This window comes from Camelus dromedarius, chromosome 16 (genome assembly GCF_036321535.1).
Source record: "Camelus dromedarius isolate mCamDro1 chromosome 16, mCamDro1.pat, whole genome shotgun sequence".
NCBI lineage: Eukaryota > Metazoa > Chordata > Mammalia > Artiodactyla > Camelidae > Camelus > Camelus dromedarius.
The window spans coordinates 35,968,084-35,988,322 of record NC_087451.1 but is presented as its reverse complement, the minus strand read 5'-3'; the positions used below and the strand labels follow the sequence as shown (position 1 = coordinate 35,988,322).

The following is a 20,239-nucleotide window of genomic DNA, read 5'->3' as shown; positions in this document are numbered from 1 at the left end:
GAAGGAAGAGCCGAGCGGCTAGGCAGTTGCAACACTTGTGCGCGTCTAAATCCAGCCGGGTTCAGCGCGCGGGTCGCGGTCGCTTTCCCCATTAAATCCGCAGCTCCTCGGCGCACCGCTGGTTCTGCGGGAGGTTCGGGGAACGTGGGGGCTCTGGGTGGGAGGGAAGGGGAGAGGAAGACGCGCCCGGGCTGAGACGCAAGCCTCCCGGCCGCCAACGTTTCGCCCGGACACTGGCACCTCGCAAGCCCGATGAGATGCACGCAGGGCACAGCCGCCACCGAGCCCAGAAAAAGGGAAGTGTGGGGCTCGGACAGGGGTAGGAAGCCAGGCTGCAATTAGGCCGCCGCAAAAGCCCGGCCGCGGAGCTTCCCACCTGCTGCTGTCTCAGCTGGGGCGCAACTTCCTCCTCCCCTGCCCGGCTGGACTCCCGGACGGAGCTCAGAGGGCGGAGGGGAAGGAAGCGGCGGCAGGTTCTCCTCGCTGGCAGCGCCGCGGGCCGCGGGTGTAGCATCCTCCCCTCCCCGCCGCGGTTCCCGGGACCGGCGGCGAGGCCAGGCGCGCTGCGATTGGCCGGCAGCGGCCGGGGGCGGGGCCAGGCGGTATCTCGTGGACGGCCTCAAAAGAGCCCAGGATATTGCAGAGCGCACTGGAGCCCTGGCCAGCGCGCAGCCTTCCCCGGCGCCGGCAAGCTGGGTCTTGGGAATTCTGGTTTGCTTTGGCTCACTCGCTTTTACAAACTACTGGATCTTACATGCCTCTGTAACCCCCCACTTCCACTCCATGTCCCCATGCTCCAGCGCCAGCAACAGGTAAGGGCTGCGGTGTTTTCTTCCCTCCTGTTCTCTCGTTGCCTGTGTATCCTGGGGAGTGGACTCGGGCTGCCGTCCCCGACCCTACCCTACCCGGCCGCCCCAGAGGTGCCCAGCTGTCACGCTGCTGTAGCGCTCACCCACGCTCCGGAGTCCCAGATCATGCCTATAGAGTTTGTGTGCGCACCAGAACATCCCCAGAGCTAAAAATACTGAGACATGCTTGGAACAGTTGAGCAATAGAAACAGATTTCTCTGCAGCATCTGTTTGTGCTCATAACTTCCAGTGCACCAGCTGTAGCGAGATAGTGAGTTTGGAGACAAGGGCGAGTGATCCTGTGTTGTTTCTCGCTCTAAGGGAAAAGGGTGGGGGGTCGGGGGGAGGGCGTCTAGAGTACGGGTCTCAAATCTTGGCAAACCTTGGCCCTCAGCCACTAGGCTTGATCCTTGGCGTCCCTTTTTATTTTTTATTTTTCCCTTTGTCATTGCTTCAAGTGTAGCTTCGAGTTCCAAAGCGAGAGCGAGCGTCTCAAAGTTGCTTCGCTGGGGAAGAGAGCGGGAGCTCGAGTTGGATTTGAGCCTGAAGACCGCAAAACTTTCACATCTTATGTCACTCTCCCCTAGGCAGCTTGTTATTCTTAGTAATAATATTAAAACGAAGTTGAAGGCAGTGTGGTTTCAGGGAAGTACAGTGGTCAAAACGACTTGATTCTGTAAGAGATTGCATCATAACAGAAACTCATCATGATAATTGAAAAAAAAAATCGAGATAGGAAATGGCCAGTTAGTTTACTGTCTGCGTCTGGGTAATCCTATCAGTAGAATGGTAACTAGGATACGGCTGTGAATCCTGGGGATTTTCATAAACTCAGAATTGACCTGTTAAGAAATAAGGCATTCTTGGAGAACGTGTTTTGGGAATGCAGAGACTGCATACTGCTTTGTAGCTCTTGTTTCCTTTTCACATTGATAATCAGTAGCTGTTAGGATTTCCTCTCACTAACCACTGCTGTATGTCTGCTGGATATTACCTGTACACTTGCTGGCTTTTTCCTGCTCATTTCCACCCCCACCCCAAGTCTTTTATTTCTGTTTGCCGTTATCCAGAAAAATTCCCATGCTCAGGAGTAAGAGATGTTACTTTAAGGATGGTGGGAGGGGTGAGGGTTGGGGTCAAGGTCATTCCACTTTGCTTTCAGCCCCTCCCCCTCATGCTCTGGTGGCACTCTCTATGGCGTTATTCGTATCCATAGGAATAGTTGTTCTGAACTCTTGTGAATTTGGCATTTTAAAAAAATGACACAGAGTATTTTGGCTTCCTTCTGACTCTCGGGTTGTAGAATCTCTAGTTAGCCGTAGAGTCCTTGCCTGACTTTTGGGTAGCATGAGAGACTGACCATGTCTTTACCTGAAACAGATGGAGTGTTTCAAGCTTTTTTTTTTTTTTTTTTGTATCTATTTTTGTTTATCAAACACTAGATTTTTTTCAGCACTTCCTAGTGCTGAGTGGTGCTCCATGCATTGTTGAGCATAAATGTTATCGTGGTCACATAGAGAAGTAGGTGTCCTCCCTCCCCTCCCCTCCTGCCCCTTCCCCTCCCTCATGTTTACTGAGCTTCTAAGAGGTTGCTTTGCTAGCAGTGAGCTCTCATAGCAACACGCGCCCAGGGCACACTCAGGCTGGTCTATATGGCGTCAGCTGGGGAATAGCTGCTCTGAACACTCGTTAGCCGACCTCTCTTTCAGCACAGTGTGCTTTCTTTTACTATCCTTATCGCCTATGCCTACTGAGAAACTTTCTTATTCACGACACACCCTGACCATATTCTGGGACCCATTTATTCTCATGTATTCTTCATGATTACATTCTTCTGTTCTTTTATAATCTATACTGGCAATATTTCCTTTATGGCAAAAATGATCTGGATTCATTCATTTACACCGTGTTATCTCCTTGACCTTGTGTTTGTCCATGGCTCTCTCCCCTTTAACATCTACCTTGAGATTGAAGGGCTGAACTATTTTTTTCCATTGCTTATGCTTAATTTTGGCTCAGCCTATAAATAGTCTTAACATGAACAGCACCACATGTAGCCTCTCAATTTCCCAGAAATACTTTCTACCTCATTGGTTATAGCCTGGGTAAAAATGATTATTTGTGTCTATGAAATTTATGTCAGACCCTTACATGTTTTGACTGACCGGGAGGAATTGACACATTGTTCACCAAATCCAGGATCAGTTCTCTTAAGTTGTACCCATCAAGGAAGGAATCAGATCACTTGAGGTTCTCATCTACTCTTAATCAAACGTTTCTCAAAAAATTACTTAGAATATATCCCTAAAAGGAAGTTGCACGAAAGTCCTCTTCCTAATTGAAGTTCTTTTCCCAGATGCTCATGAATTGGTGCTTTTCAGGGTGAGAGGAGCAGGCAGGGACATTTTCTGCTGGCCTGCAGCCACTCCGGCATGTGGGCAGGTTAACAGGAAAGAGATTCTTCACGGTGAAATATTAAGACAATGACCCTATCGAACTTTGGCAGGTTCTAGATTTTTGCTACGTCACCGGCTCCACGGAAGTCTGAAGACACACAATGTGTCTGCACACATATACACGCACAAATCTGTTTTGGAGCATATCTGCTGGAAGTGACAGAAGTTTCCATTTTGCCAAAAACAGAAATCTTTTTTCCCCTTTCCAGGCAGAAATGGTAGAATTTCTAAATGATGCTCCGCATATGGAACAAATTCTGTTATTAGCAATGGAAATAAGGCAATAATAGTCGCTCAATACAGGCTATTTTCAAGATTCTAAATGCGGAAAGCTATTCGTAGGAAGCTGCTATTGTGTGTGTTGTGGAATTCAAACTAATGTCCTGGGGTCAAGATTTTTGGAAAGTCCTAATTCAGTCTTTAGATTTCATATGGTTGTTATGCTTTAATCTGGAAAGAGGGCAGAAATAAGTCAGAAGAAATCTGAGACCATCTACTCATGGCCCCTAATGGTAACTCAGATGGAAGGATTGTTCTGAATCATGAAAAGAGAATTTCTTGGTGTCAGCTTATAATGCAAGGTGCTGAAGTCAGTCAGCACTCAGAGAGGCAAGCACGATTTAAATGAGGCCTTTCCCCCTCTTTTTTGGAAACGGCACCTGCGTTCGGTGTCACATTATTATTTCTACCTGTTTTTGTGGAGAAATGCCTGGCAATTTCACAGGAGCCAGATAAGCTGAAATCACTATTAAAGAAATATTCTTTTCACATCCGGGATCTAGAACCCTGAGGAATAGCAGTCATGTTTCTTTTGTCCAAGTACAAACTTCACGGGGAAGCAGACAAAACACTGAAGCAGGTGGAAGACCGAGAAGGCACAGTAACTTCTTTTTATAAAGTAATTCAAAGGCACTTTCAAATCGGGCGTCATTTAGGTGTCAAAAGCTGCCAAAATGTAACACACATTGCAATTTGCACAGATGACTAATCTCAGGAAAAATGTGTTGGGGCACATTCTTGCATGATAATTTGGATCAGGAGGGAGCAATGAAAAGACAGTAACAAGGCGTTTTCAAAGACAGTGCACCTTGCCTCTCTTTAAGGGGGTGCACAAAAAACAGGTCAGCGCTCTGCTTTACTTGTTTGCAGTTGGCTTGGCTGCACTTGGTTCTGTGAACTGCTTCACTGGGGGTTTGGGGGGAGAGAGAAAAAATGAAGTCCTCATCATCTGGGCTTCAGCAAATTTTTAATCCTTTCCATCTCTTGTTCACGGTCCCCCTTTAATACAGGAGATGGTTGAGAAGTGGAGAATCACTCTTCTTCTTCAGTTCCATGCTGTGTTAATTTTTTAAATTTATGTTCAGTTAACAGAACACCCTAGACTTTCTCTTAGGCTTTTGTGAGTCCAGGAAAAATCAGTTTCTTTGGAGCAAAAAATAGAAAGTTAGAGTCAATAGATGGTTTTATCGAGGAGGGGAAGGAGGCAGGAGGAGAAAACTGAAAACTACTGTTTGTTCATGTTGAGTAAAGGTGAGTGCCTTCCCCGTAGGAACACACAGCTAGCAACAGTACTTTCATTTTTACAAGTGAAAGTAAGCTGAGTGACCCCTATGATTTACTCCTATGAAGTGTCTCTGTTTGGGAAAACACAGACTTGGACCTATAGGCAATGAGCTCCAGCCTTATCTCAATCCACTAACGACCTGGTGCTTTGGCACAAAGGTGCTTACTTCCTAGCCTGCCATGACACATGGCAGTCCCATCTCTGGAGGATTTCAGGACTCTCATTGCTAGGCAACGGAATCGCTCTCTATCCCCCCGAGCAAACCTGCGTCTTCAAGTCAGAATCACTTGTGCTAACAGAGATACTGTTTGGCCTTTCTGCCTAGTGGCTGCTTGGAGTGTGTGAAGTGGTGGAACCAGCCCAAACCGTCTGCAGAAAATTGGGATCCATTTCAGGGGATTCTAAGGGCTGTCTGCTCAGTTTTATGATTTAAACAAAATAGTCTGTGGCCTTCGAATTTTACCCTTGTCATCAAGGGCTCTAATATTCTCCCTCGATGCACCTGCCACTCAATTAATATTAACATTCTGCATTCACGTGGAAGGTTCTCGCGACATGCCCGAGTTCTTAAAGCTGCATGACAGACCTTGGGGTTAGAAAGTCGTCTTCTGCTTAGTCACTTGGAACCCTAGCAAGTTGAGAAGGCAGAAGAAGAGGATAAGAGGAGACAGGTAGATCTGTAAAACAGAATAATTCTAGACGGCTGGCAAAAATTAAGGGGACCTAAGGTTTTGGTTGCAAGACTGTCACAAACAACTAACTAACTTCTGTGTTTAATGACTTCATGCTTTTAAATAAAATTAAAAAAATATTTGGGGGGGTACAGAGAAATGAGAAACCCACTAATTCAACGTAGAGTATAGTTAGCTATTCTCTGACTCTTGCTAGGAAATGTTGCCTTAGGAAGTAGAACCTTTTCGTAATGACTTCTTTTGTAGTGAGTGATCTCTCCTTTTTTTTTTTTTTTTTTTTTTTTGCAGGACGTGTTCTCTGGATGTCAGCTGAGTTCCTTAGGTGGCCCTGCATGACAGGAGACAGCCTTTGGTAGAAAGAACCTCTCGACTCCTGGAGACCGCCCTCCCATCTCTCCTTAATTTTTTTGTGTGTGGGTCCTCACTGAACATTCAAAACTGTTTCTCCAAAGGGTTTTGCAAAAACTCAGACTGTTTTCCAAAGCAGAAGCACTGGCGTCCACAGCAGAAGCGATGGGCAGCGTGCGAACCAACCGCTACAGCATCGTCTCTTCCGAAGAAGACGGCATGAAGCTGGCCACCCTGGCGGTTGCGAACGGCTTTGGGAACGGGAAGAGTAAAGTCCACACGCGACAGCAGTGCAGGAGCCGCTTCGTGAAGAAGGACGGCCACTGCAACGTTCAGTTCATCAACGTGGGCGAGAAGGGCCAGCGCTACCTCGCGGACATCTTCACCACGTGTGTGGACATTCGCTGGCGGTGGATGCTGGTTATCTTCTGCCTGGCTTTCGTTCTCTCGTGGCTGTTCTTCGGCTGCGTGTTTTGGTTAATAGCCCTGCTCCACGGGGATCTGGATGCCTCGAAGGAGAGCAAGGCCTGTGTGTCGGAGGTCAACAGCTTCACGGCCGCCTTCCTTTTCTCCATCGAGACCCAGACCACCATAGGCTACGGCTTCCGGTGTGTCACGGACGAATGCCCCGTCGCGGTCTTCATGGTGGTCTTCCAGTCCATTGTGGGCTGCATCATCGACGCCTTTATCATCGGCGCGGTCATGGCCAAGATGGCGAAGCCGAAGAAGAGAAACGAGACCCTCGTCTTCAGCCACAACGCCGTGATCGCCATGAGAGACGGCAAGCTGTGTCTGATGTGGCGAGTGGGGAATCTTCGGAAGAGCCACTTGGTGGAAGCACACGTCCGAGCCCAGCTCCTCAAATCCAGAATCACCTCTGAAGGGGAGTACATCCCCCTGGATCAGATAGATATCAACGTCGGCTTTGACAGTGGCATTGACCGTATATTCCTGGTGTCCCCGATCACCATCGTCCACGAAATAGACGAAGACAGCCCCCTGTATGACTTGAGTAAACAGGACATTGACAACGCAGACTTTGAAATTGTCGTCATCCTGGAGGGCATGGTGGAAGCCACGGCCATGACGACGCAGTGCCGGAGCTCCTATCTGGCCAACGAGATCCTCTGGGGCCACCGCTATGAGCCCGTCCTCTTCGAAGAGAAGCACTACTACAAAGTGGACTATTCCAGGTTCCACAAGACTTACGAAGTCCCCAGCACGCCCCTCTGCAGTGCCAGAGACTTGGCGGAAAAGAAGTACATCCTCTCCAATGCTAACTCATTCTGCTATGAAAACGAGGTTGCCCTGACGAGCAAAGAGGAAGACGGCAGTGAGAATGGAGTTCCGGAGAGCACGAGTACGGACACGCCGCCGGGCATAGACCTGCACAACCAGGCCAGTGTCCCTCTGGAGCCCAGGCCCTTGCGGCGAGAGTCGGAGATATGACTGGCTCCTCCTCTGGAACGACTGACTTTCAAACACAGTCCGCTGGTCAAAGGCCCAAAACAGTTACTCAGACGACGGTACCGGTGAAGGGGTGGAAGGCAAGTGGCCGCAAGGGACGGAGGCTCGCGCGACGGTGTCAAAGACAGACTGTAAGCTCGAAGGTTCACATAAAGCGCAGCGCAGGCCTCCCCGTGACCCGATGGCACCTGCGTGCTGTAGGATCAGTAACAGGGGCGGTTTGTGTTTTGTGTTGTGTTTTTACAAAACTTGAACTTGCAGGCAAGCCTTGGTTGGTGGGGTGTTTACCTTATCCAGAGTGCTTCTCCTTCGGGAACAAGAATGTTTTTAATGGCATAACATTTTTAAATGTTTTCAGAGGCAAGACTCTGCCTTAATTTTTGAAAAAGCTGCTAACTACATGAACACACATTGTATTGTTGCCATGTAGTTTTTCTTTGATGTAATTTAAAAGTCAGTGTTGAACTTTGTTGAAAGCTCACGATATGCGCTTCAAAGTGGCAAGTATTTGGCTATGAACTGCCAAAAACGAGAGCCTGATTTTTTGAGGCCAGTAATTTGTCTGCTAGAATTGATTTCTCTCTGTCTCTCTCTCTCTGTCTCTCTGTCTCTCTCTCTCTCCCTCTCTCTCTCTCTCTCTCTCTCTCTCTCTGGTTACATAAGGGCATTATGTAACACTAGCCAAATGGTAGTCTCCAGGTTGGTTTTTTTTTTTCCTCCATGATGTTAATGGGTTATCTCAAATTTTAAGTTAGACTACCTAAAATAAATACCAAAGATAATGCACATTTTTGCACAGTGGAGCTTACACTAAAAAGGAAAGAAAGCCCCACAGCTGCCTTGAAGTCAAGAGACAATAACTTTGAACCTCAGCAAGACCTTGAACTGCCCTTTGCACCTTACTCCGAAAATAGAATATCATACACACACGGTTTAGTTGAGTGTCGTGGTTTTAAATTTTTGGTCTTTCCTGTAACTTTCGTATTCTGGGAGGAAGAAGATCAGGGAAGTAAAATTCACACACGAGATATAAACATCTTTTCCTTTCCTTCGAGGTGGCGCTGGCCAGGCGAACACATAAGTTGAGAGATGGTGATGTGCTTTTAGATTTTTCTCTGGGTTTCTCCATGTTTGCACATTCCAAAAGCTATCCTGTAAGATGAGACCTAGGTTGAAGGGAGTCCGGCATCCTCGACACACCGAGCTGCCCAACATGAAAGATTAAGAGGTTTAAACCCTCGCGGCTGAATTCCTTGCTCTGACTGTCGGTACATCTCCATCTTCAAAAAGATGCCACGCCTGGCCTCTAGGCGCGTTCCTCCCATCAGTCTGTCTGGAGCGAGTCTTCCAGTGCCTGAGCCTGAGAGGGCAGCCCGTGCCAAGGCAGGAAGGTGGCGGAGATGTGGACAAGCCATTTCCATGCAGTAGCTCATCAGCTCACGTGTTCAGGAAGGGAGGGGGAGGGTGCTTTTGTTAAATGGTAGACGATAGGAATGCAAATGCCTCAATATTTTAGGGTCAACAAGAGCCTTACAGATTCTAACAGTCCCAAGTGGAGGAGATACTGGTCTACAAGGGGACACTCATGCACACTCATGATTCAGTCTGAGCTAATCCCTTTTGCCTGGGGAGCCCGAGAGCAGATTACTTAAGACACATTTGTTTTCCAGAAGCCTCTCCTGCCTGGCTGCCTGACTTACTAGAAACATTGTTTTGTTTTGTTTTGTTTCCGCTCGAGCTCAATATAATGGACCTCTATTTTGGTTTAAAGTTCCTTGTTTGTGAATTCTGGGGTTGCTGACTTTTCTTTTTAATTGGAGTCTCAAAATCAACTCTCTTATGGTATTATGTCCCTGTATGCCATTAAAAAACAGCTTGTTCTAGAATCCTGTATTTTTGTAAACTGATGTCTGTGATGGTCTCTGGTTCTTGAATAGCCATATCTGAATGCGGTGCCTGCAATGATGTGACAGTCTCTGCTGTTCTCAGCCTTCAAAGTCGATGTGGCGTTATTTTCATGGAAACCAGGTTAGAGCTATCAAGCAAGAGGATGCTAGTTTAAGTCCAAATTTAAAGGCAGATTTGGGAAGTTGTTGAGAGAGTTGGAGGGGTTGCGATCGGGTGGGACAAAAGCATTTACGGTCCCCTGTAAATGGCAACCGTTCGGCCATTGTCTGTGTGAGGATATCAAAGGCTTCAGCTGCTGCTATTTTGATATTTTTGCAAAGGAAAATAATCAAACCAAAGAGTATTCAGTGATACGTAAATTAAAGGAAGATGCAGTGGAGAAGGGGGGTGACCACCTTCCATCACACAGTGCTGCCACTTAAAAAAGACTTGAGATATTTGCAAGGGGGTGGTTAGGGGGGCGAGAATGAGGGAGGGAAATCTTTCAACTTCTTTCTGAAAAAGAGAAAAAAAAATCTAAAATTTCTGGTGCATAGGTTTGTTTTTTTTTTTTTTTCAAGAAAATTTTGCAGAAGCTATGTTTTTAAAGTGTACATTTTATAAAGTTTATCAAATATTTTCATATTTAAAGCCAAATGTAAATAGAAGTCTGTAAGGGAAAAAAAATTGCCATAGAAAGTATAATTTCAGTGCAGCAATTTCTGAGAGCTAGTACCTATATGCTACCGGTTAGCATGGTTTTAGCAAATATTTACCAGCCTTACAAGGTTCGTATTGCTATGTTTTGTTATTTATTTCAGCATGGACTGTTCATTTGAAAGCTTTTTCTAGTTATTAGTATTTTAACAGTTACAAGCTTTAAATGGCAATTTTTTTTTGTCAAGAGCCAAGACACAGGTAATGCACAATGTTTATTATTATTATTTTTTTTGCTGCATTTTACGTTCAAAACATTTGTCCTTACTGACTGGGTCTCCTTAATTAGTGCACACATGCCATTAGAATTCAGATTGAAGAGACTTATCCGTGTTTCTTCTCCGTTGCAGGCAAACCCCCTGCTGAACTAACTTAGGCATTACTCCCTTTTAAAGGATTTTTCGCCCGTATCTGGATGGGCATTCTATTTTCCGGAGGAGGCATAGATTCCTGGTTATCCTATTTTTAAATAAAAGGTAGACAAAGTGAATTCTATTTTGATTATTGAGGAAGGAATAGTTTTCTATCCCTCTAAGAGTATACTTGAATCAGACATTTTAAGGATGTCACCATAGCACTGTAGTCATTTCCAAATTCCTGGAGAAAGTGTGTTTAACCTTTATTTTTTTTTTTATTCTATTAATGCATTATTTCTTCTCTTCACTTTTTTCCTTCCCTATAAACTCCCATCCCAAACCTCAATGTTTCTTCTGTGAGTTCTGTCCCCCAAATCACATGACCCTCGCAAAAAAACAATGTCGGTTCCTATTTTATAAGCCACTCGATAAAGGCAAAAAGCTTGTTCTGAGAAGCAGAGTGCTTTTTCACTCTGTCTAATAATGTTAAGGTTAAAAAAAAAAAAAGTGTTGCATAGTCACTCACTCCCAACGAGAATCTCTTTTCGAGTTACGTTGGGTCTCAGCTCTGGGCTCTGGTGAGTTGAACAATCCCGGCCTTTGACAATCGTGATCGCTATACTTTCCCGTCAGCTGTCTTTTTGTATCTAAAGTCTTCCTGATGTACTGCACAAACCATGGATTGTACATATTTTTATATATTATGTCTTATTTTATTATTTCTAAATAAAAAAATTAAAAATTGAAAACAAATCAGTGCGAGAATTTTTGGGCGGGCTCCCTGGATGACCACAGTAGAGTCTCTGAGATAGAAACCAAAGGTCCGCAAACAGTGGGACATAAGCCCGGATGGTTTGGATGAACAGAGCCGTGGAAATCGTCAAAACAGACAGGTGTGGTGGGGCAGCAGGTCCTCTATTCTCATTCTAATCCAGGTCAGAGGAAGCCGAGCTCCTGGTTTTGGACAGAATGGCCGAGGTGGAGAGAAGATAGAAAAAGACCGAAAAACAAGCCAACAAAACAAACAAAAAGAGCAAGTTTTATATTTTGATTCTCTGTGTGAAATAGTTACTCTTTATTGAAACTATGTGTAGGGTTCTGCCTTATATATTAGCTCAGTCCCAAAAAACCAGATTGAGATATTATTATTCTCATGTTATAGATCAGGAATTGGCAAGTAATATTCCGTAAAAGGCCAGACAGTAAATATTTTTGGCCTTGTGGGACAGAGTCTCGGTCTCCACTCTGCAACCCTGCCCTTACTACAAAAGCAGCCACAGAGTGTATGAAAACAAATGGTGCGGTCCTGATTAGACAAAACTTTACTTACAACCACAGGTGGTGGGCCAGATTTGGCCCCTGGCCTGTAATTTACTGATCTCTCTTACAGATAAAGAAATTGAGGCTGGATTTTAAAGCTAATGGATCACTGAGCTGGTAATTCTAATTCAGGTTTCATCTGACTCTAAATTTAGTTTAATCCACCAAGCTCTATAGGGTTTCAGGGCACAAAGTTACCAAGGATATGGGGTCTCAGAAAAATGACAATTGCTCTGGCAAATTTCAAATAACTGTTTTTCACCATTGGAAACGCTGAGAAAAATTTCTATTCTGAACCATGGCTTGCACTGTCATATTTTCTCTTTTAACGAATACTGATTGTGCACTAAGTTTTAAACGTGGTCCTAAGTGTTTTTTATAAGTATTAAATAACTTAATCCTAACAACCACTGGATGGAGAAGGCGCTATCAATATCCTTGTTTAAGCAATGAGGACACTGAGGCCCAGAGAGGTTGAGCTTCTTGGGCGAGCACACACAGCTAGTAGGCAGGGATTAGAGCTGAGATTTAAATGGAGCTGCACTTGTTCTCGCAGCTCTGCGCTTTCCGTTGGGAGGTGTTCTTGGGGAAAGTTTCACCATTTAGTCTAAGGCCTTCCTGCTTCTGATTTTTTTTCCTCCTGGAGGATGAAAATGCATTCTTCTTCTCCGTCCAGGATAGGTGAGCACAGGATCCCCGCCTCCTTCATAACCTGCTCCACAACTGCTCCTTTTGGCTCATGGAGAGAGAGAACAACTCACAAAGTTAGACTAATTACAAATTTAAGCATCGGTTGTGGGATTTGGGTAAATTTCAAACTTCAGATTAATTTCCATTAACCGGGAATTGCCTAGGCCTGTCTCGAGGAGAAACCACAAAGCTGACCAAACTGCGGGCACCTCATCACATCATACACCTGCCCTCCTCCAACTGGGGGCAGCCAGAGGTGTCACGTGATCCTCCTGGTGCTTGGTGCCATCGAAATAGATACATAATGGTAAGTCCAGGCAAACTGCCGAATGCCGTATGGGTCTCACCTGCACTTAAAAAAAAAGCAAAAATTAAATATACACATAAAAAGAAAAGGCAAGGAGGCAACTTTAGAGTTTTTCCACTTAGGCTTTTGGTGACAGCCAAACGAGGCCTCCCAGCTCCAGGCTTCTTAGCAGCACTCAGTAAGACTCGCAAAGAAGAAAAGCCGCTTCTCTGTAGAAATTGCCAAAATTCTATTGGCTTTTGCAAATTGAAAGAAAAAAAGAAAAGCGAGGTTTTTGCATTTTAAGTGAAGAACCACATTCATGGTCAGCATATTTCAACACACCAGAACCTTTTTTTTTTCCAAAATAGTTTAGATCAAGTTGCCTAGTGACCTGATGATGTGAGCCACGGTATGGGGATGGTTATAATGACTTAAAACATTTACATAATTGTAAGATGATGTAACCCAGCAGGACCCTGTGGGGCCTTCCAGGGTCAGACCCCTGCCCCAGACCCTCTTCGGTGTCTCCTCTCTGAGGGACCCGGATCATAGTATCTCATGTGTATTTCCTGAGCTTTCCAGATGCTAAAAACCACCACCCAAGGGAAGAAATCAACTGCTTCATGACGGAGAGCACGTGGCCCTGAGACCTCCTGGCGCCCAGGGCTTGATAGTGTTGACTGCCCTGTTCCCGCCACATCAACCAGACAACTGTGCACAGCTGACCATGTACCTGCGACACCCCCCCCTCCCCTACCCGCCCTTAAATATGCTCAGCTGAAACCCTTCGGGGTGGGAGTCTGGGGTTTCCTTGGGCAGGAGCCACCCGATCCTCTTTGCTCGGCCCTGCAATAGCCTTTCTCTGCTCCAAACTCCGAGGTTTCTGTTTGGCCTCAGGGTGCAGCAGGCATCCAGTCTTCCCTTTGGTAGCAATTTTGGTGGAGGAAGCACAGGAGTCTGTGCTGTGGCAGGTCGACCCCAGCCAGGGGCAACCCCCGCCCTGGGTCCCTGCAGCTGCCGGAGCTCACGTCGCTCCGGGGAACTGGGAGGGACTGTCCCCGACAGGCACTGGCCGCCTGTCGGCACGAGGCTGTTTGGAGCCGAGAAACTTCCAGTGCTGTGGTCCCCACTCGGCAGCGTCGCCTGCGGGTGAGTTGCTCCAGCTCCTGCAGGCTGGGAATTCTCTCCACTCCTGCTGGGCTCATTGGGAGCCACTCTGGGTCCATTATCTTTCGAGAGCTGGGCCCGTCTGTTTGGTGGCCTCCATTTGGAAGTGGAAGTGGAATTTTTAGACTGCACCTCCTCTGATTGTCTCTGCGACCTTAGCTTATTTGCTGTCTGTGTTTTGTGTGGATGGTTTTGGGGTGAGCTGCTCAGGCTTGCGCAGGATGGGAACATTCTACCCACTCCAGCTGGGCTCCCCCTCGCGGGGAGGGAGCCATTCTGCGCTCACTGGGAGCCGCTCTGAGTCCTTTCTCTTTTGAGAGCTGGGCCCGTCTGCTTGGAGGCCTCCTTCTGGGAGTGGAAATGGAATTTGGGGGCTATACCTTGTCTGATCTTTTGTTTGTGGGACCATGTGTGTGTGTGTGTGTGTGTGTGTGTATCAGTACCTGCATTGGCTGGTTGCGACGTCTTTGAGTAGCGGGGCTCATGTGTGACAGCCCCAGGGTGGGGCTACCTTCCTAACGTGCTGGCTTCACCTGTGGTGGACCACGGTGGGATTTGCCTTCTCTAGCCTTGGCCTCTCGTTCAGCTTCCTCTCTGATGGAGCACTGGTTGAGGTTCTCCCCTTTTGGATTGTCGGGGCATTGGTTAGGGATCTCCTCGGGGCTAGGGGACTGTGACCCTGCAAGACCATTTTGAATTGTTATTGCTTGATAGTTGATAACGCTGGCCATGAATAATTAAGTACGGATGATCAGAGCTCTGTTCCATCTTGTTCCTCCTAGAGTATATGTTGCAAAACTGGGAGCTCCTCAGCTGTGCTCCCGTAAATGGAAGAAAATGGTGTTTTTGCTGTAGCGCTGTGTGTTACTCAGTGAGGTCTGGAGTGCTCCCTGAGGTCTGGAGAGCAGTAGCTCTGATGGCCCTGCTATTGTATCAAAGTGGGTCTTTTGCAATTTGGCTTTTATCGTGTGTGTGTGTGTGTGTGTGTGTCTTGGTACCTGAGTCCAAATCCTATTCTCTATTACTAGTTTTGCTGAAAGTTACGCATCTGAATGTGAGTGAATGAGATTTTATATATATATATATAAAGAAGCAAATATGAACTATCTTTTCTTATATATATGTGTGTGTATATATATAAATATATATATAAAATTGTCTATTATTGTTATTTCTTTAAACTGAAGTGGGTATTTGGGAACTGGAAAAAAAAATCCCTGAAAATAGCCAAGATGACTGGGTTTTGTATAAGTCAGTAGAGGAGGAACTTGCATTTCTCTTCCTGTGCCTTTGAGATGTAAATCATCTACCTGGGCTCTCAAAGAAAAAGGTTTTTTTTATATTCAGGCAGAAAAACTGAGATCTCTGGTTCTGTCTTTAGGTAAAAATTAACATGTGAAATCTCTATTTAATCGACTTAAAAGTTAGCTCCTTTTATACTTAGATGCATTTCATTTGTAATTGCTTACTACAATAAACTTTAGGCTCATGTGAGCTAGGGAATATTCAATATTAAATTAACATCTGATATGAAAGCTAGCGTAAGCTTGTTGGTGTAATCAGCACAGACGTGGCTTTTAGTGTCCCTGGGTTTACTGAGGGTCAGTAGGTTCAAGTTTCTTTTGCAGAGTTTGTCAGAAAGAAAAAACAAATTAACTTGGCAATGCAACGTTCTTAAAAGTAAGTTAAATGCAGATAACCTAAGACTTTTTGGAACTCATTGGAAATAATTCTGTTTTTGGAATGTCTACTTAAAAATAATCTCTCCAGGTACCTGGTAACTTGAAAGTTTAGAGTTGTGCTTAAGTTAAATAATGGAAATTTTTACTCAGGTGGGTCATTCCCAAACAAAATAAGATACTGGAACATTATTTATTGAGCATTGTCTTCCCTTTACAGAGAAACTAAAGTGGTTTAGGATTATTATTAAATGTTTGGTGGCACACTGAGATTTTTCTATAAAAAGCACATGTTTTTAGAAATTATTATTGGTATTTATATTTGCCAGTCTATAGGCTCCTGTAAAAGATAGTTCATATTTGCTTCTTTATTTTCACTAGAAATTAAACATTTTTAGAGTTGAGGATTCTAATTTATGTATGTCATTAAAGCTACTCAAAATAATAAAGGAACCATTTCAGTACACAGTAGGAAAGCAGGTTATATGTTTTGAGTTTAAAAAAAAAAGTTTTTGCTCTAAAGCTGGGTTGTTTCTAGATGGAAAAAAAAAAATAAGGGACAAACTAATATGGATACGGAAAGTTGTGGAAAATTTGTGGAAGGGGAGCCCTGAAACAGGAGTATTGTGCGTGGTGGGGCTGAGATTGGGTTAACCGTAAGTTGGTGAATGGGTTTTGTTGTTAAAAGAAGACTGGTGCGGGACCAGATGTGGTTCCTCTGTTAAGAGAACAAGTTTACTTGCCTGGAGTAACAGTGCTTCTGGTAACAGACTGTGTGAAACTGTTTGATGTTGTTGACAAACTTCCTATCAAATTCTAAGCAAAGTTCTTTTGACTCCCGCTGATTTGGGCATGCGTCAGAGGACCCCTGAGACAGCTCAGAAAAATATTAAACTAACTAGGATTGTCTGGTTGTTGAATTACATGGGAATCATTGTCAAATGAGCGATAAGTCTCCTCAAAACGATATGGTACAGATAAATGTTAATATAGGCATTCTGGAAATTATTTAAGGTTTCTGAAATTTAGATTTGTCCCGGTATAATGCTATCAGTCATAATTCTAGTTGTTATCTTACAATGTTGTACACCACAGCGATACAATTAAGCTTCTTTGTCCAAAACATTGTAACCAGATCTTTAACCTTGCCTTTTTAAGTCTTTTGTCCTTCATAGACAGTTAACCTCTCGCTTTGCAAAACTGCTTCATCTTCAATAAGATTCACAAAAAGAACTTTCTGACAAGTAAGATTTCTTTTGAATCATGCTGAGCTGGGTAAGATTTTAAAAGTTCTAATGAAAACTGATTTCGTAAAACTGCTAGTAAAAAGGATTAATTACATAGGATTGAGTAAACTGGTGAGAGGGGTGGCAATTTTTTGGTTTTGCTCTGAAATATTACTGGCTTTTAATCTACATTTTCTAATTGAATTGTTTGTCCAATGTCTGTCTCCCCATCAGTGCTGACAGTTATTGTTTTATTTTAAGCCACACGGTTGCCTCCAAAGTTTAGGATAGAAAGAGAATTCTCTGATGGAGGTGTTAGAGAGTGTAACTACTCAGGACGTGTCTCACTGCTTGCTCTAAGTCCACTACTAAAGGCACGTGGGCAGTGCTCGTGCAACAATTGGGTATAAGTGATAAAATGTATGGCCTGTGAAGTGTTTCCCCATTAACATACCCCTGACCCTGTTCGCGACATCTGAATAGATCTCCCCCCCCCCCCCCCCCCGACGAGGATAACTCAGCAAATACAAAGGAGGCCCAGCACCCAGGGCCGCGATCTGAACCTGCGGCAGGAGTCACCTGCCCAGCGTGGAGGGACAGCTATTCTGATCATCAGTGCTTTCTGGTGAAAGATTTGCCATCAGAAGGGGAAATGATGCAAAAGTCTGCACAAATTGAGGTACGGGGAAGTCATTCTCGCTTATACATTGTTTAACTTGAACTTGACTGAACGAAGCGGCCTGTTTTATGGCCCTTTGGACATGCCTGGTGCATCTGCTTTGGCCTTGAGGAGGGGAAGGCATTTGAAATTCAAAACGGAGTAGCTGTGGCTCAGACACGCAAGGTAAAACTGGGTGGCCGTCGGGGGCGTGATTTCAGACACGAGCTTGTATTGCTGAGAACTTGGCTGACTATTCCGAGCTGTGGCAGACTCGGGAGACCACCAGCCATTCTCAGAGCAGCGTCTGCTGGACGCCTGGCTTCCAAATACGCTTTGCTGAAACCTTTCAGGGAGGGGGCCGCGGGCTTTCTCGGGCATGAGCCCGCCGGCCCTCCTCGCTCGGCCCTGCAGTAAGCCTTCCTCTGCTCCGAACGCCGACGTTTCAGTTTGCTTGGCCTCAGGGTGCAGCAGGCACACAAACTCTCCCAGGGTGACAGTGATACCTGCAAGGCATGGGTGCGGTGAGACTGTCACGGTCCCTGGCTCTGGACTGGGGTGACCCACTGTCCTGATTTGCCTGGGACAGAGGGCTTTCCCAGGATGCAAATCCTAGAACTGGAGAAGTTCTGGGCAAACCAGGATGTGAGTCAGGCATCTACTTTGGAAGCTGAAGGAGTAGAAATCTCGGTGAGAGTGAGGAGAGGGACAGCTAAGAAGCATGTGGAAGAGAGGAGTTTTGGAAAAGTGAGACAGGTTCCACATGAGCCGGACTGCCCAGGAAGAAGAATAATGATGAATAATTACACATAAGTGGTTCTCCTCGAATAACTGAAATTTGTGGCCTCGAGGGCATTCACTGTTGTGGAGAAATGGTTTTCTAAAATGTGATACAATTCATACAATTCTCTGCGTCATTCAAAAAATAGAATGTTACTTAACGTTTCCTTGTGTGTCTAGAGGTAACAGGATAATCTCTTCTTGGCGGGATGTGCTTTTAGGTGTGTCCATTACACAGTCAGCTACTGTTGTGTCCTGAGCACCGTTTAGACTCTCTCTGCTTCTGCTCTTTTGAAGACAACAGATAATCCAGGATAAGGTCCATCTGACTAATATTAATGACAGGCAGGCCAGAAAGGTTCAGGTGAGAAGTGAGAGACCCGGCTTGAGTTTAGGGCTTTTGTGATGACTGCTAATTTTCAGAGCTCTTTTTTTATTTCAAGCGTGGGATTATATCCTGAGAGGCTGACTCTTTTAAGGGGTTTGGCTTCTAGCAAAGTCGATTCCATTTGACCAAAAATTTATTGAGGAATTACTATAGGGTGCTGATAACTCAAAATTTTCCACATAGACTTTGTCTTCAGATCACAGTTTGGGAGATGGGTGGTACCACTGTGTATTCATTTTGTCTTAAAACTGAGTTTAAGGTATAGAAAGTTGATGTGTTTATAATAACTACCAATTATTGAGTATTTAAGATGTATTAGGCACTGGACAGAGATAAGTTCTTGCCTTCCACACACAGAAATCCTCACTTGATTAAACATTTCACAAGAATGTCCCCATGGAGTCAGATTTTTTTTTTTTTTTGCAACACCTTGTTGGGAATCATTTGAATTGTTTTTGTCATAACTTTGCCCCCATGGACACTGTTCTTTCATGTCTTCCAGCTAAATGACCACTCATGACTCCAGACTCTGCTTAGATTAGGTCTGCAAAGTGATCTTTGCCTTTGGGCAAGTATCTGGGTTCACTCCTGCATAACAAACGAATCAAATCTCTCAGCATGTAGGCACTTAGACACAGACCTGTAAAAAGATTATTTACCAATAGGGAAATTTCAAAGGCAAGTGTGGACACATACCTAAAAAAAAAAAATTTAAAAAAAAAAAGCAAAACCCTCTTGGCAAAAGCACTCTCAGATGGCAACCATTCACAGAAGGACTGGGACGGGGGAGCCTACGTGCCAGAGGCTCTCTCCCTTCTGGTCCTGAGTTCTTCCTGTGGCCCGGAGGTCAAGGAAGCGCCCCTCCCTGCCTTTTCCAGGCTCGCCTGAGAGTTCCAGCCTGCATCACTTGAGCACACTCAGTCAATGAGGCAGCTGAATAAGATGCCCCAGGGTTGCCATAGAAACAGAAAGAAGCACCTTCTCCTGCATACTCCTTAATTTCATCTGAGTGACTTTATTCGAGAACCAAAAATAAAAAGTGCACAAGGATGTAATTATATAAAAAGCTGTGTTCAATGATAAATACAGTATGTACTTTCGCCTCAAGTCTACAGCTCCCTTCTATTGCGAAACATTTGAACTTCTCAAGCAGGAGTCTTCACTTCAGGTTTAATTGAAGCGAGGCCCCGATTGACCAAGATAAGGCAGGGAGCCTTGCTTCTGAAATTCCACCTTTCCCTGGCTCCAACGCCACATCTGAATGTGGAGTCTCTTGTAACAAGGTCCACTTCCAGTGTCCGTGTGTATTGGGCCATCTGAGTGCACGGGGTGGTGGGGGGGGGGGGGGAGGCTACTGAAATTGCCCTGCCTCCAGGTGTTCATGAGTCTTAAACATTCTATAGGTTTACAATCATTTTGTAGGATAATAAAAAAAGAAGTGGCCAGGAGAATGCCAAAACAGCAATTAGTGGAGAAGGCCAAGAAAATTCTTTTTTCCTTTTCTCTCCTTTTTTTTTTTTTTTTTTTAAATCCTGTTGCTACTTGCAGTATACAAGCTCCTTTCACAGTGGGGAGATGGCAGAGGGAGATGCAAATACTTCCGGAGCAGGTCCCCTTGCAAACCCAACAATACTCACCTGGAAGGAAGGGTGCGGAATTTAAAGCATCTGCCCCTGTGCTAATGTGCCACTTGCTAATGGGCTGAT

The 20,239-nt window shown here is 45.1% G+C and overlaps 1 protein-coding gene across 1 annotated transcript; it reads left to right on the top strand.

The window, feature by feature from the left end:
* The first annotated feature begins 494 nt into the window (after nt 1-494).
* Nucleotides 495-10,893, top strand: KCNJ2 (potassium inwardly rectifying channel subfamily J member 2). Its single transcript, XM_031468967.2, has 2 exons — nt 495-812; nt 5,850-10,893. Exon 2 carries the CDS (start codon nt 6,075-6,077, stop codon nt 7,356-7,358), a length of 1,284 nt encoding a protein of 427 aa, XP_031324827.1. The 5' UTR covers nt 495-812; nt 5,850-6,074; the 3' UTR covers nt 7,359-10,893.
* Nucleotides 10,894-20,239: the final 9,346 nt, after the last annotated feature.

Bases quoted from the DNA above. Each gene is read 5' to 3' on its own strand.
- KCNJ2 (XM_031468967.2), top strand. From the start codon at position 6,075: ATGGGCAGCGTGCGAACCAACCGCTACAGCATCGTCTCTTCCGAAGAA.